A 13,896-nucleotide genomic window follows, 5' to 3' on the forward strand; every position below is an offset into this window, starting at 1 on the left:
ACGTCAGCCCCATGTCAGGGGCTTCCCTTCAAGCATCATTGTTGGTGTCGGTCCCCAGGGAAGACAAGCAACCACGTATGTGACATGCGTCCTCGAATCAGCATCTGCCATTTCCAATTAAAAACCAATATATTTCCCATCAATCATGTTGATCTGGATTCCGAGCCCCCCCTTTATGCTTGCCATTTTTTTTTCCTTCAAAAACTGCGCCTTTATTTACTTTACCATCGTCGACAAGCACATTGTTTTATTATTGTGATTATTTTTTCTTTCGTCCCCCCGGACCAGCTTGGTTCCTAAGAAAAAGAGACAAGAAAGATAGCCGCAATATCTATTACAAAGGAGATCCGCCGACTCCACCACACGGATACGGCCATGAAGGCATGGTCGCATGGAGCACAACCCTTTGCATCGACCCAGCGCGATCCAGGAACAGTTCAACCAGTAAAAGCTCGCCACGTGGTGACAGCTAATGCCGTCGCCCACAACCGCCTCAACCTTTCACTTCAACTGAAAGAGAAGTTTCGGAATCCCGTGCTCCCTTATCTCTTGGTTTTCTTTCCTCAGGCGGTGGCCTTTCCATTTCGCTTACGCTCACCTTCGGTATTTATAAAAACCAGCCCGAAATATCGAACGGCTGTGACGAAAAGTAGCCACTATCGCTAGGAAAAGGGGAGAGGGAAAAAAAAAAAGAAAAGAAAAGAAAGAAAGAGCATCCTTCTTCCCAAAACTCCACTGCTCTGTGTATGATGACGTGCTGCAACGAGTGATTTGTTGACACTTGTTATGAGAAAGATTAGAAAGGCACAAAAATTAATGTGACGAAATAGCACAAAATATCTAGAAAGCTAAACAATATCTTTCCCCCTGAGAGGCGGGAGGAAGACAAAGCATAAGATAATTCTTACAATCTAAATTCTCATTGCCTGAGCACAGTGATCGAGGCTAGACGAATCCGTGGCCGAGTAAAGAGAACGGGAACGGTACTGCTTTTTGGGTTGTCGAGCTCGTCTCGGCCACACCAAACTCCGGTAGAAATCGCATGTGGTTCCCCGAAATAACGGTATCGGAATCACGGACGTTCGTATATGAAATTGAATTGTCAACACCAACTCCACCATCACAGCCAGTATCAACCAAAGTACTGGAAGCCATTAGTAGCAATCTCTCTGCTTCTAGTGTTAAAGGCCCAGCTTGATGCCCCAAAGTGGAAAAGTTCGTTTGTTCTGCTGCCGAGTCGATATCTAAAGGTGGTGAGACAGCGCTTGCCATGAGGAGGGAAGGAGGAGGAGGAGGAGGAGGAGAGAAAGAAGGAGGTGTCGAGGGTGCGACAAGTCGCCGCTTCTTCTCCGGTGCCAGCTGCTGCTTCTTCGAAAGTATAAGCCGAGGAAGGAAGTCGGGGTCCTCGGCCACTTTAACAAGGAAGGACATCATCTGCTGTGGCCGCCTTTCGGTGGCTTGAAGTCTCTTGTTCATCCGTTGCAGCTCCTCGTCTAGCGCCCTTTGCTCCTGTCTTAACCTCCCGAGCTCTTTAAATAAGCTCTCCTCTTCCTCCTCACCTTCGATGCCTTCCTTCTTATCGCTGCTGCTGCTGCTGCTGCCGCCCTCGTTCCTCTTCTTTCGCCGAACGATGCAGGGCAATAGGTGCGTCTGCCCTCGGAGAAACGATTCATGAGCAAACTCCCATCTATCCGGATCCACCTTCTTGAAACCCTGAACCCAAGCCAAAGAAAGAGAAGAGAAACATGAGATCAGGAATAGAGAAAGACATATACTGGATGCTGGCTAATGAGGAGAGAGGAGGAGAACCGACGTAGGTGTTGAGCTGGCGGACGAAGCTGGAGAAGTTGCTGTGCTTGAAGTAAGAGGGGAGGAGGAGGTGGGAGAAGTCGGCGGGGTCGAGAACGAGGAAGCTGTTGTTCCCGTTTCCCCACCGGATCCAGGCGTCGGTCCTGGGGTCGTTCACCATCTGGTACGTCTTCGCCACGAAGGGCGCCACCTGGATTTGATACCCTATTTTACCGCAGCTGCTCTTCTCTTCCATTCCCACGCCCAATGGAAAGTTAAACTACAGGATAAGGTATAAGGTCTCTCTCTCTCTCTCTCTGACTTATATGGTAGCCACGACTCACTAATGGTGTCGCTGTAGTCAACCTCTCTCTCTCTCTCTCTCTCTCTCTTTCTTGGGAGCTAAGACTGTGAGATGTGATAGTGCTAAACAGTGGCCGATTAGAGAGAGAGAGTCTGATTAATATGTAGCTAGGAGTATGAGATGTGATAGTACTAAAGAGTGGCCGATTAGAGAGAGAGAGAGAGGAGAGGCCGATGTATCTTTTCGTGTTACAAGCCGCCCGAGAAGTGGAGAAAGCAAGGCGGTGAGGGGATCCTCACCTTGGCTTCGGAAGGGCACAAAAGCGTGAAGCAGTCGTGGGAGAGAGTGGCTTATATTAGGACTAATTGGGAGGCGTTTGAGCTTCCGGATCCTTGCGATATGTCACGTCACTTCTCGCCACCGTAACGTCGCCAGTGCTCGGAAATTTAGCGCGACTGATGCAGCGCAACTTAAAAATTAGTGCTATCAGGAATTAAAATGGTGCGTTCGATTACACGATACAATATAAAACTGGACATAACGAGGCTAATCAACTAACTTAACAGCAGTGTAGATTCGGTTAGTGACGCATCAGACTTTTTTTTCTCCGGTTTTTTCAAGAGGGATTCAAAAGGAGATGGTTAACCAACCACGACTTCGCCCGCTACTGACATATTCGATGGTGACGATATTCAGATAGGGGTGGCAACTTGGTCAGGTTTTACCCAAATTATAATGGATCCATGACGAAGACTGGTCACGGTAAAATCAACCTATAATCTAATTTGATATATATAACTCCTCGCAAATTCTTTTGAGGTTAAATAAAAATAATTTGTACATTAAAAAAATTAAAACTTTATTCGATCAGATGCGTTCAACCCGTTCTGAGACTCAACCAGTCCTATTCTGCTTTGAGTTAAATGCATGATGAGTATAGGTAGTGGCCTATTTGACCATATCCAGATAACTCTTTACAACCATCCCTGCATTTCAAACTTTGTTCTTAAATGCATGAAAGTAATCCAGATATGGATGGATTTAAGTTCAAGAGACGGAAGCCGCGTGCTTTGTTTCGGCCGTTCGAAATGAGGTCCCATCACAATGCCCCGTGGTTTAGGCTGCGTGGAAATTGGCCAATCCATTACCTCAGCAAAAAGTCGTATAAAATTTATCACAAGCGCGTTCAGACGTGGCCGTAGTGCAAAGCGCTAAGTTCCAAACTAATATTGATCATTTTCTCTTCATAACCACCATGCACAGCCATGTCAGTAAGTAAAATTGCATGTAAACAGCCATACATTAATTGATACAAGAGTGCGTGCAAATTCAGCAAAGACTCCTCTTTGGAGGTTATTTCTTGCTGCATAAGTGACTCCTTTTGGGTGGTTATTCTTACAATGATCGTCCTACATCCTCATAACTTCCTTTACAGAGTTAATTTTATTGGAAAACCGTCCAAATGTGATATTTTGTATGAGTAACAATGGCCAAACATGGCTAAACGCGAGTCCAATATTTTTGACCATTTACCACAGCTGATTGATGGCCGATTAAGTTTTGGATATAAATATCTAGATTGAAAGAAGAAGAAAAAAGATGTTTTCTGCAACTACTTTAATCTTATGAGTGTCTGACTTCCACTCCTGGCGTTTCTTTTGCATCTCGCAGAACCCTGCTCTTCAAACTTTTCTGAAAAAAAAGACCGGAAAAAGAGGTCCCACCTCTGCATCTCTACTGTTCTGTGCTCAAAATGATCTAAGCATAGTGGACCAAATAAGCGAGCAGGCCATTCTTGCTGACTGGAACACCACAAGCTACAGATGGTGCCCATGCTCGAGGGCGTGGGCTTTTCTCAAAGCTAGAACTAGAAGTCTGTAAGAAACTAGGCATAGCAAGCGACATTGTTGTTTGGGTCAGTTTGAACATGATAATTAATCAAAGCCTGACGTTCGTTATTATGTGACATCTCAAAGTCGTTTTTTCTTTCTTCCTTTTTTTTTGACGTAAACTTTATTGATGAATGAGAGAAGAGGAGAATATGTAAACAGTTTGATGGCTGGCTCCCTTGGGGGGCAATTCAAATTGGCCTATTACAAGATCTCAGTCAATAACAGGAAAAGAAAAATAACCACCATCCAAAAAACAGAGTTGAAAAAACAGAAAGAGTCGAGGAAGGACTACTGAAACTTTTCAGCTTCAGCAAAAGTTTCTGAAAAACTTGGTCAAAGACGGGATTCTTGCCCAGATTTTACTGAATGGCGGTGATGATGGCGGTGTGGCTCCTTCTCTTGGAACGTAGTTACGTAGGAGATCCAAACTTCCATGCCTTCGGCAAGAGCCGTTCCTCTGCTCCGGTAGATTATCTTCTAAAACAAAGTCAAAGTACTCTTCCTTCTTAGTATCGAGGAGTCATATCAGTCGACCGCTGGGAGTTAGCACCCGTGATGATAGCAAAGTGTGATTCATTCCCACCTCCTGATCGACAATAATTCACCTAAGAGAATTGGTTTTGCAGCACAGAAATCTTGGACAGAGAAATTTCTCTGCTTAAACCTAATAATTCATCCCCCCCCCCCCCCCCCCTCTTTTTGTCTCTGCTTATTTCTTTTCTTTGATGCTTCCTTCTTCCTTACTTTCCCACCCAATTCATATGTAATGAAATGTTTGGAGGCCTTTCTCACCGTTTTGCTTTGAAAAAGAGAAAAGAAAAGTCCTATTAGAATGTTCTTGGACAAGACTAGAAGTGAACGCTTCTCTAATTTCTTTACATGAGATTTATGTGTTATATTAGGACTACTAGTCTATGCAATATGTTTCTATTGTATTACATTTCTAAAAAATACATATTGCTGCCGTTATACATGGAGCATTATGGATGATGGATAGGGATATGCGAAATCTTGGAGGATGATGGATAGGGGAGGTGCAAACCAAAAGAAATTTAGAGATGAAACATTCTTTCCGTCGGCCGGCCGGCAACGAAGTGCAATGATCTACAAAAAATAAAAAAATTCATCAGCCTTAGAAGTAGAGTGGCTAGATCCAAACCAAGAGAAACCTAACCTGTTCATTAGGGTTCAGAGGGCCCAACAAAATCCTGTAAACTAACTTTGGCTCAGAGTGCCAGGTTTCCATGAAATAGTTTCGGTGACCGGGAACTTAAATTCTCTTTATTAAGACAACAATTCTAATTCTCGTTGAGATGTCTTAGCGACCCTACCGGTATCCAAACCCTACTTAAATTCTAATTCTCGCGTCGATTTGGTAGCCTTGGGGCCATAAATTCGGACTTGTCTCCCATGGACAAAGCCTGTGGGCCGGGCCGTAAGTATGACCCAGACGAACGACTCCAGGCCTAGTTGGCGGCCTGTTCAGTTCAAAACCCAGCATTTCATGAACAAATGTCACTTTTTTTTTTTTTTTTGCCTTGATGAAATGAACAAATGTCTCTTTGTTGCCGACCACTCGGGAGACCACCTCTAGGTGGAGAGGTGGAGTTGCCCAGTGCACTCCGTGATATACTATTTTTTGAGTTACTTAGTTGTATCCATACACATTATGTATGATACTTCCGCTTTCAGCAAAAAAAAAAAAAAAAAAAAAAAAAGAACTTGGGCGTGCATGGGCCCAACAGAAGTACTGCTTAGACTCCAGTACCAAGTGGCAAAGGATTTGTCCTATAATTCAAGCCACAATCAGAGTGCTAATTCGGTAGCCCGCACTCTAGTTTAGGAATAGCAATGGTTACAGATGTCTAAATATTTTATCCATCCTGAGTCAAACAGTATAAATTTATCTAAAATTAAATAGAGATGGTTTCGGTGATAGCCTTAAAAATTAAAAATTATTTGATTTTAGATTCAATCTCAGATTTGGTGAATTCTCCTGCCTAAAACCAAATCTAAAAACAGAAGCAAAATCGAAAATACGCAATGGTTAATACCCTTAATGCATTTATATCCAATATGAAGTTAAATTAGAAACTTTATGAAATAATTTGGAGAACCATCCCCTATTTCACTTGATGATAATTGTAGACCACACATTATTTTTGGATATATTTATTAGGTGAGTTGACATGAATTATATTATAGAAATTATGGATGATATCTTTTATCTTTATTATTTACTTATAAAAATTTTGAAATAAATAAAAAAATAATTTCTGGTTTTTTGGTTTTGGTTTTAATTTTACTTATTTTTATGGAAGTTATAGTTTTTGATTTCAAAAACCATTGGGTTCAATTTCAAATTTGGGGAGTGGTGGTGGATTTTAAGTTCGATGTTGATTTTTTCACCAACGTATGGAATCCATCTTATTGACATCCTTAGACAGGTGGCTGACACGAGTGGTGTTAAAAAAAATAGTTTTGAGGTCCCATGATATAGTATACTATTTGAATTTAAATAATAACCATAATTATTATTTTATAATGGTTATTTTATAGTGAATTAGAAATTATTTGATTGACAGTAATTCAAGTTGCATCTGGCATCACTGTCGATTTTAAAATTTCATAAAAAATTAAAATCAATTTTTATTTATAAAAAATCAAAAATTAAAAATTGTTTGATAGATGCTTAGATTGTACTTGGTTGTAGTAGCAGTCGGTGATGGTGGCAGACAATTAAAGATAATTGTTGATAGTACTAGTCAATGGTGATAGCAGTGATGATGGGGTAAGTTACTAGTATCAGTGGCTAGCAATGCCGGCAGCTGATAGCTAGCATTAGTGGGGAAGAAAGTGAAGAAAAAAGTGGCAATAGATGTAGTAGCAGTGGTGACCATGAATGATTTTGATTTTAAAAAGAAAAAAAAAAGAAATTGAATTTTTTTTGTTTTAGTTTCTATAATTTCTAGATAATGAGAAAGAATTTTCAAAAGAAAATGAAAAATAAAAACTATGTTACCAAAGGCCAGTCTGGTCCTCATTGTGTTTCTGGAAATAAAAGTCAAAAGCTGGGAATCGACGGTAATTCCAAACAGAGCCTTCGTTTGTCGATTTGCATAGTATGGATTCAAATTGATAACGTCCTAGTCGTTCTTTCTCTCTCTCTCTCTCCATCTCTCTTAAAAGGAAACATCCCTACAAGGCTACACCGTCAATGGAGAAAAAGGTGACATCTTAATCTAAGTCTTGTTCCAAATAGCCAACCAAACATAGATATTTATTTTCAGAGGGTATCTATGGCCTCCCCCACTCATGCTTCCGTAGTATGAGAACATCCTGTCAAGGTTTAAGAAGGCAAATGACGTGGAAATCTAATAGATTAGGCACATATCGGACATATGATTTCTAACCCGCTTATCATTTCATATTAGAGCGATCAACATTACAAATTGATTCCATTCAAATCAGTTCACTATCGGGATATATATGGCTAGGCGAATTAGCCCAATATCTCTTCACCATCCGTCTCATTAAGATAGTATAACTCGAATTTAAATCTCTGATTCTCTATGTCAGTTTTAAAATAAGATTTGTTATACAAATAGGACATAATCAGACAACTTTGTGTTCAAATAACTTCCCATTATGACGGCTAAGAATTGCCATTACAACAACCACTGTTGTAAAAGGCTCGATCGCGAAGTTATCAGCCTTGGGTCAGGTGGGTGCCCAGCGACGCACCTGATGCAATTCGCTTCGCTTGCTGGCTTGGAAGAGAATGGTCAGAAAGAGACGGAAAGTAGATGGGCACCGAAAACTTTTTAGGAATAATTAATGTCACTTGAAGACATCCAACCAGAAACGACTTCGGGGTTGCATGGTTTAGTGATTGTGATTTAAAACTGCAGAAGTAAATGAAAACCAGAGAGCAAAAAGGAGATGATCGAGCCTTGCACGTTTATCACTCACGTGCGTGTTGTTTCGGATTTTATCAATTATATTTCACGTTCTTTTGCCCAATACGTCTCTATATGGATCGGATTCAAGCATAGTAGAGGTGGCCTGCTCAGGCTCCACACATCATTAGGCTCATGAAGCTGCGGGCCCGCGCCTCCATTAATGGATTTGTCATGTGGAATAGCCAGTAGAAACCAGAAGATTTCTGTGCTCCCAACTAAACTCAGAAACTAATTTTCTCTTTCTCCCTTGAAAAGGAGAGATATTGCCTTCTTCATCAAACGATAGGAGAGGAGATGGCCGAACAAGTGGAAGAGATCTAAACTTACATGAGACAGATTACTGTAGTTGGTTGGTGTTAAAGACTTTATTGGTCATGCATGCAATTTACCTTGAAGGTTCATTGTAAATGAAACTGGTTTTAAATGGAAAATAACAAATTTATCTACAATTATCGTTTCCCGAAGTCTATCATACAGTATTATAGGTACGAATTCGCTAGAATTCTGCTGCAATTGCAGAAAATTTTTAGACTCCAGCACATTTCAAGTAGCTACGCAACTCGACTCGATCTCATCCGATACATGAATGGTCATGCCATGTATATCCTTCTTCTTTGCTGCTACTTGACAGCTTAAACACAAGAAGTATACAGCAGCCTCTTAATGGTAAGTTCGGGTGTAACTTCTTCTTAATGAGAGAGATTAATCCCACTTCCCAGCTTAGCTACCAGAAACGACGTGCTCCTCTAGCTTGCATTTAAGGTGATGCAACGTGGACTCAAGACTTGACAGCCACGGAAGGCAAAGGTGGGTGCCCATTTTTGACCTTGAGCTGGTTGGTCTCCATCACTTCCCACTCCATCAATCCGTAAGGGCCCGCCGGTGTACAGAAATGAGAATCATGGGCCCTTCAGATCTCTCTTGACATGCAAGCATTAGATGATGCCGCAGGCGTCTAGCGCAACGCTTCCCAGCCACCAAACACCGGTGCCACCTGCCAACGGCATTCATTAATTCAATGGCGTGAGACGGGGATGGTGGTTGAATCGCCGTTATTAATTTCGTCCTTCTTCTAGGTGGTGAATTGAGACCCATAAGCCGCTCCTCTCAGTCTACAGTACGAGTGCAGAGTCTTTCTCCATATCCGGCCCTGGCCACCTCCCTTTTATAAATACCCGCACTTCTTTTTCTTTTCTTCCACTCATTGATTTTGTGGGGTTGCTGTCTTTTTTTTCTTCGCTGTTTCTTCTCTGGCCTGTCTATCATCCGCATGGATCGCTCCCTACTTCTCCTTTCCTTCCTCTTGGTAAGCTAAACCAAACCCTTGTTGAATTAATCTACCTATCTTTCTAACAGAGAAACCATGTTCTTTTCCAGCTCGCAGCAGCAGGGGGCCATGCAGCCTCATCTCCCCAGCTCTACTGGCACTCAGTTCTCCCCAACACTCCCATGCCGAAAGCCATCAGCAATCTCCTGAGCCCTGGTCTCTCTCTCTCTCTCTCTCTCTCTCTCTCTCTCTCAGAGCTGTTCCTTTTTTTTATGTAATACTGACGGTCATCCTCCCTGGAAATTATAGATGTGTTTGCTGACGAGAAGGCGGGAACCTCTGTCAACGTAGGGAAGGGAGGTGTTAATGTGAACGCAGGGAAGGGAAAGCCCGGCGGCACCACCGTTGGCGTTAACCGGGGCGGCGTTGGCGTTTATGTCGGCGGCGGAAGGGGGAAGCCAGGTGGCACCAGCGTCGGTGTGGGACACGGTGGAGTCAGGGTAAACACTCGTTACCCGAAGAAGAAGCCGGTGGTGGTCAACGTGAAGCCTGGAAACTCGCCCTTCGACTACAACTATGCCGCCACCGAAACCCAGCTCCATGACGACCCCAACGTCGCCCTTTTCTTCTTGGAGAAGGACCTCCGCCCCGGCGCCAAGATGAACCTCCACTTCACCGAAACCACCTCCGGCGCCACCTTCCTCCCCCGCCAAGAGGCCGACTCCATCCCCTTCTCTTCATCCAAGCTCCCGGCGATACTCGATCGATTTTCGATAGAATCCGACTCCGTTGAAGCCGAGGCGATGAAGAAGACGCTTAATGAGTGCGAGCAGCCGGCGGTGGGCGGCGAGAAGAAGTACTGCGCCACCTCTCTGGAGTCCATGGTGGAGTTCAGCACGTCGAGCCTTGGAACGCACGACGTCAAGGCCATTTCGACTGAGGTGGAAAAGGAGGGAACGCCGGCGCAGCCGTACACGATAAGGGCATCCGGTGTGCGGAGGATGGCGGGGACGGAGCTGGTGGCGTGCCACCCGGAAAACTATGCATATGCCGTGTTCTACTGCCATGCGACGACCGCGACGAGAGCATACACGGTGGAGATGGTGGGGAAGGACGGGACGCAGGTGGAGGCGGTGGCGGTCTGCCACACCGACACCAAGGCGTGGAACCCTAAGCACCTGGCGTTCCAAGTGCTCAAGGTGAAGCCCGGGACGGTGCCTGTGTGTCACTTCTTGCCACAAGACCATGTGGTGTGGAGCCGTAGCAGCTAGAGAAACGACCGCTCCACTCATTAATGGAGCTCTCCATGAATGACTTCATCCACTGCTTCATGCTTAATTTATGGAGGGCTCCATGGCATCTCTTAGCCTACACCGTTGGATTTTATTTTTACGCTTGTGTTGCGTTACTTGCATGGTAGTGTATATTGTATGACAGGGCCGCCTTAGTCTATTAGCCGCTATGGGGGCTTATCATGATGATATATATGTGATCTTGATATGTTATATAGTAGTAATAATAATAATAAGAGCATCTGAGATCAGCTTTATATATACTTTTATATCTATGCCTCTGCAATTGCTTAAAGTTGAGGTGAGAGTTATCCTTCTTCTTTCCGGATAGGGTTGAAGTTATGAGAATATGGATGCCAGTTTTCATAGGTGAAGTGAATGCAAAACGCTGGTGAAAGAGACATGATCACGACAAGAAAAAATTAAAAAAAAAAAGTTATAGGAAGCATAAAACAATACGGTTAGAAAAATAATGGCAGGTAAGAAGAAAAACAATTAAATTAGATCGAGCAACTTGTTTGATGAAACTTTTTTTTGTTGTTGTGAATTTTTAGAGTTTTTCAAAGCAAATATTTGCCGCTTTTAAAATAAGAGTGAAAACAAAAACAAGAAATTAAAAGAGAAGAGTATTGTGCACATCCTATCTTGAACGTTAATCTCCTTGTTGTAGTTTACTATTTTGTGCAAAAACAAAAGCGTAAAAACAGCAATGATAGCGAATTAACAAGCCCTCATATTTTTGGTAAATAATTGTTATTTTGTTGTCATGCACCTCAGATCATATTTGTAGAGAAGGGCTTCTCAGATACACTCATCAGCATTGTTGTGCAAATGGTACAAGAAGAGAGACAGGAAAAGATGAAAAAAATTACGTTCCATTCTCAATGCAACCAACCAAGCTATCGAATCAAGGGTGGTAACATCTTGATGAGTGAGTGAAGTTTTACTACCTAGGTCTAGGTGGCACTATTATGATGTTCATAGTATAAGACATTAATTTTGAACCGTGACGGCTCCAACGAGTGACACGTATTGCATAAATTATAGGGTAACAACCATTAATTTGTTGTCTAAATTTAAGCAATGTTGTGTTCAGTAGGAAACATTTATATGGGGGTAACATCATAAAACCATGCTACTTGGGTAGTATACAAACTATGCCCCAGCCCTGCAACCACCTATTACATGGATGAGATGATTCCATCTCATTACTTCATTTTTTGTTGGCTAAGGTTAGTGGCTCAAATCCCAGCTGCGTCTAACATTGAAGGCTCTATTTGGATGGAAATTTCAAAGACCGCTGCATGGTCGCTTTGTTAGACTTGTAGACCGCTGCATGGTCGCTCTATTTATATGGATGCTTTGCTTGCGTAGCATCCTCCCTTGCCACTTGACAAGGAGATAGGGGGTTCAATTCTGGTTGAAGTTAGCCCGCAATAAGTTGGATGGATGTAGGATGGAAAAGGTGGAGATTAGCATTTTCTAATCTCAAAAAAGAATCCAGTAATCCAATTAAACCCTTGAGATGAATCACTGAAAATTTGTCATTTAATTATCAAGATTTAATTTACTAAGAAATTAATTCTTGATGACACGTTTTATTTTAGTGCCTGAAATAAGCCTAAGTGTGTATGATTACACATCAAGAATTGTAAGTAAATGAAAACATGACCGAGGAATAATCACCAAATAATGTTTTCTTTCTCGGTAAAACACCAAATAATGTCTTCGAGACAAGAAAACTGAGTTAACTCGCTCGCTCTGGGTTCCTCGGACTCATTATTTTCCTGCGTCTATCCTCTCCTCAACTGCCGCTGTTTATTTGGCGGTAACCAGAAGATATCATTATGGGCATCCAAGGAGGCCCATAACGCCTATTCTGACACTCTCCAAGCTTGTACATTAAATATTCTGCATATGAATTGCATCGTTTACAAGGAATCAAACATCTTATGTTTTTTAGATCGTGACATCTACCAGCATCCTGGATTGCAACAATCTCTATTCTCCCTCCATATTAATTATGCAAACTCTGACCATTTAAGATTTTAAGAATTTTTTTTTTCCAATAAATGTATTTGATGCAGGGCTGGGAGACCTAGCGCATACGTCAACGAGACAGCTAAAGAAAAAGGAACTAATAATCTAAACAAATATCATATGGGGTGGGCACCATAGAAGAAAATATAGGGTGAGATTCTTTTTTTGCCATGTTTCCTTTGCACCTATCTTAAAGTGAAAATTCAAAAATCAAACAGGGATAAAAGAATTCCTATTAAAAGAGTCGATTAGTTTCCTAACTTCAAAAAATAAAAATAAAAAAAGAAAAAAAAATTGCATGTGCCAAAAGAGACCATCCATGAAGAAAGACCAGCCACATTCTTTTTTCTCCTCATCAAGCCTTTCCATCTATTCTCTTTCTCATCAAGCTATCTCTTACATCCATGAGATCTTTCTTCTCCTTCCGAGTCCTTTTCTCTCTTCGTTCTGCTAGATGTATATCACCTAACTGTGCAGTGTGTACTAGTGAATACCAAGTTCTAAAAACTAAGTATCGATTTACGCAAAGGTATGTATTGAGTTGCTACTAGGTGTGCATCAGAAAGCTTACAATATGTATCAGAAAGCCGATAAGTGTATTTTACTTTGTCATGTAGTGAGCACTGACGAACATTATATTCTAGAAACTGTGTATCGATTTATTTGGATATATGTAGTGGAATATTGGATAACTATATTGCTATGTGTGCATCAACTAGCTATATACTATGTACTGATGAACACCATATTCTGGACACGATGTATCGATTTATCTAGAGGTATGTATTGGATTGTTACTAAGTGTGTATTTAAAAAACTTACAGTATGTACCAAGAAGTCGATTGTATCACTACATGAGAAAGAAAGAATGCGACGATCTTTCTTCACTCATGGTCTCTATTGGCATATAATTTTTTTTATTTTTAAGTTATAGAATCCATGGAGTTCGTTAATAGAAAAGTTATATCTCTATTTGACTTTCAGATCTCCTCTTTATGATGCGCGTAAGAGGAAACATGGCAAAAAAAGAGTTCCGCCCCATATGATGTACTATGATGCCCGCCCCAAATAATTTTTGTTCTAATAATCTTAAATAAATACTAATCAGGAAGAGGAACAATAACATATTAAACTAAAAAATAAATAAGAAAAGTGTCAAGTGTCACCTTATGTTTCTGTCTTTAGTGGATTAGGGATGATCTAGAAATCACCCCGAGTGTCTTGTGACCATGAAAGGTATGATTCCACATCAATATTGTCGGTGGTATTGGCCTGGAAATTGTTATATTATAATGAATAGATGAAGTCAATTAGAATCTATAATTAGAAAACTTTTGAAAATTAGATGAAT

General features: G+C 41.6%; 2 protein-coding genes across 3 annotated transcripts; one reads left to right on the forward strand and one right to left on the reverse strand.

Moving 5' to 3' along the window:
* Positions 1-229: 229 nt before the first annotated feature.
* On the reverse strand, positions 230-2,427 carry LOC103721546 (heat stress transcription factor C-1b-like). 2 transcript variants are annotated; one of them, XM_039131168.1, is made up of 3 exons: positions 1,814-2,427; positions 909-1,713; positions 230-757 (listed from the first exon to the last, which is right to left on the reverse strand). In XM_039131168.1, exons 1-2 carry the CDS (start codon positions 2,042-2,044, stop codon positions 946-948), a joined length of 999 nt encoding a protein of 332 aa, XP_038987096.1. In that variant the 5' UTR covers positions 2,045-2,427; the 3' UTR covers positions 230-757; positions 909-945. The 2 variants fall into 2 exon arrangements, with proteins under 2 accessions (XP_038987096.1, XP_008810034.2); XM_008811812.4 differs by lacking the exon at positions 230-757 and having other exon boundaries at positions 790-1,713.
* Positions 2,428-9,047: 6,620 nt separating this feature from the next.
* On the forward strand, positions 9,048-10,774 carry LOC103708992 (BURP domain-containing protein 3). The gene is made up of 3 exons (XM_008794128.4): positions 9,048-9,252; positions 9,324-9,429; positions 9,523-10,774. Exons 1-3 carry the CDS (start codon positions 9,217-9,219, stop codon positions 10,482-10,484), a joined length of 1,104 nt encoding a protein of 367 aa, XP_008792350.2. The 5' UTR covers positions 9,048-9,216; the 3' UTR covers positions 10,485-10,774.
* Positions 10,775-13,896: the final 3,122 nt, after the last annotated feature.

This window comes from Phoenix dactylifera, chromosome 11 (genome assembly GCF_009389715.1).
Source record: "Phoenix dactylifera cultivar Barhee BC4 chromosome 11, palm_55x_up_171113_PBpolish2nd_filt_p, whole genome shotgun sequence".
In the NCBI taxonomy this organism is placed as follows: domain Eukaryota; kingdom Viridiplantae; phylum Streptophyta; class Magnoliopsida; order Arecales; family Arecaceae; genus Phoenix; species Phoenix dactylifera.

Bases quoted from the DNA above. Each gene is read 5' to 3' on its own strand.
- LOC103721546 (XM_039131168.1), bottom strand. From the start codon at position 2,044: ATGGAAGAGAAGAGCAGCTGCGGTAAAATAGGGTATCAAATCCAGGTG. The intron at 1,714-1,813 runs GTCGGTTCTCCT...GCTTGGGTTCAG, and splicing joins TCCGCCAGCTCAACACCTAC to GGTTTCAAGAAGGTGGATCC.
- LOC103708992 (XM_008794128.4), top strand. From the start codon at position 9,217: ATGGATCGCTCCCTACTTCTCCTTTCCTTCCTCTTG. The intron at 9,253-9,323 runs GTAAGCTAAACC...GTTCTTTTCCAG, and splicing joins TTCTCCTTTCCTTCCTCTTG to CTCGCAGCAGCAGGGGGCCA. The intron at 9,430-9,522 runs GTCTCTCTCTCT...TGGAAATTATAG, and splicing joins CAGCAATCTCCTGAGCCCTG to ATGTGTTTGCTGACGAGAAG.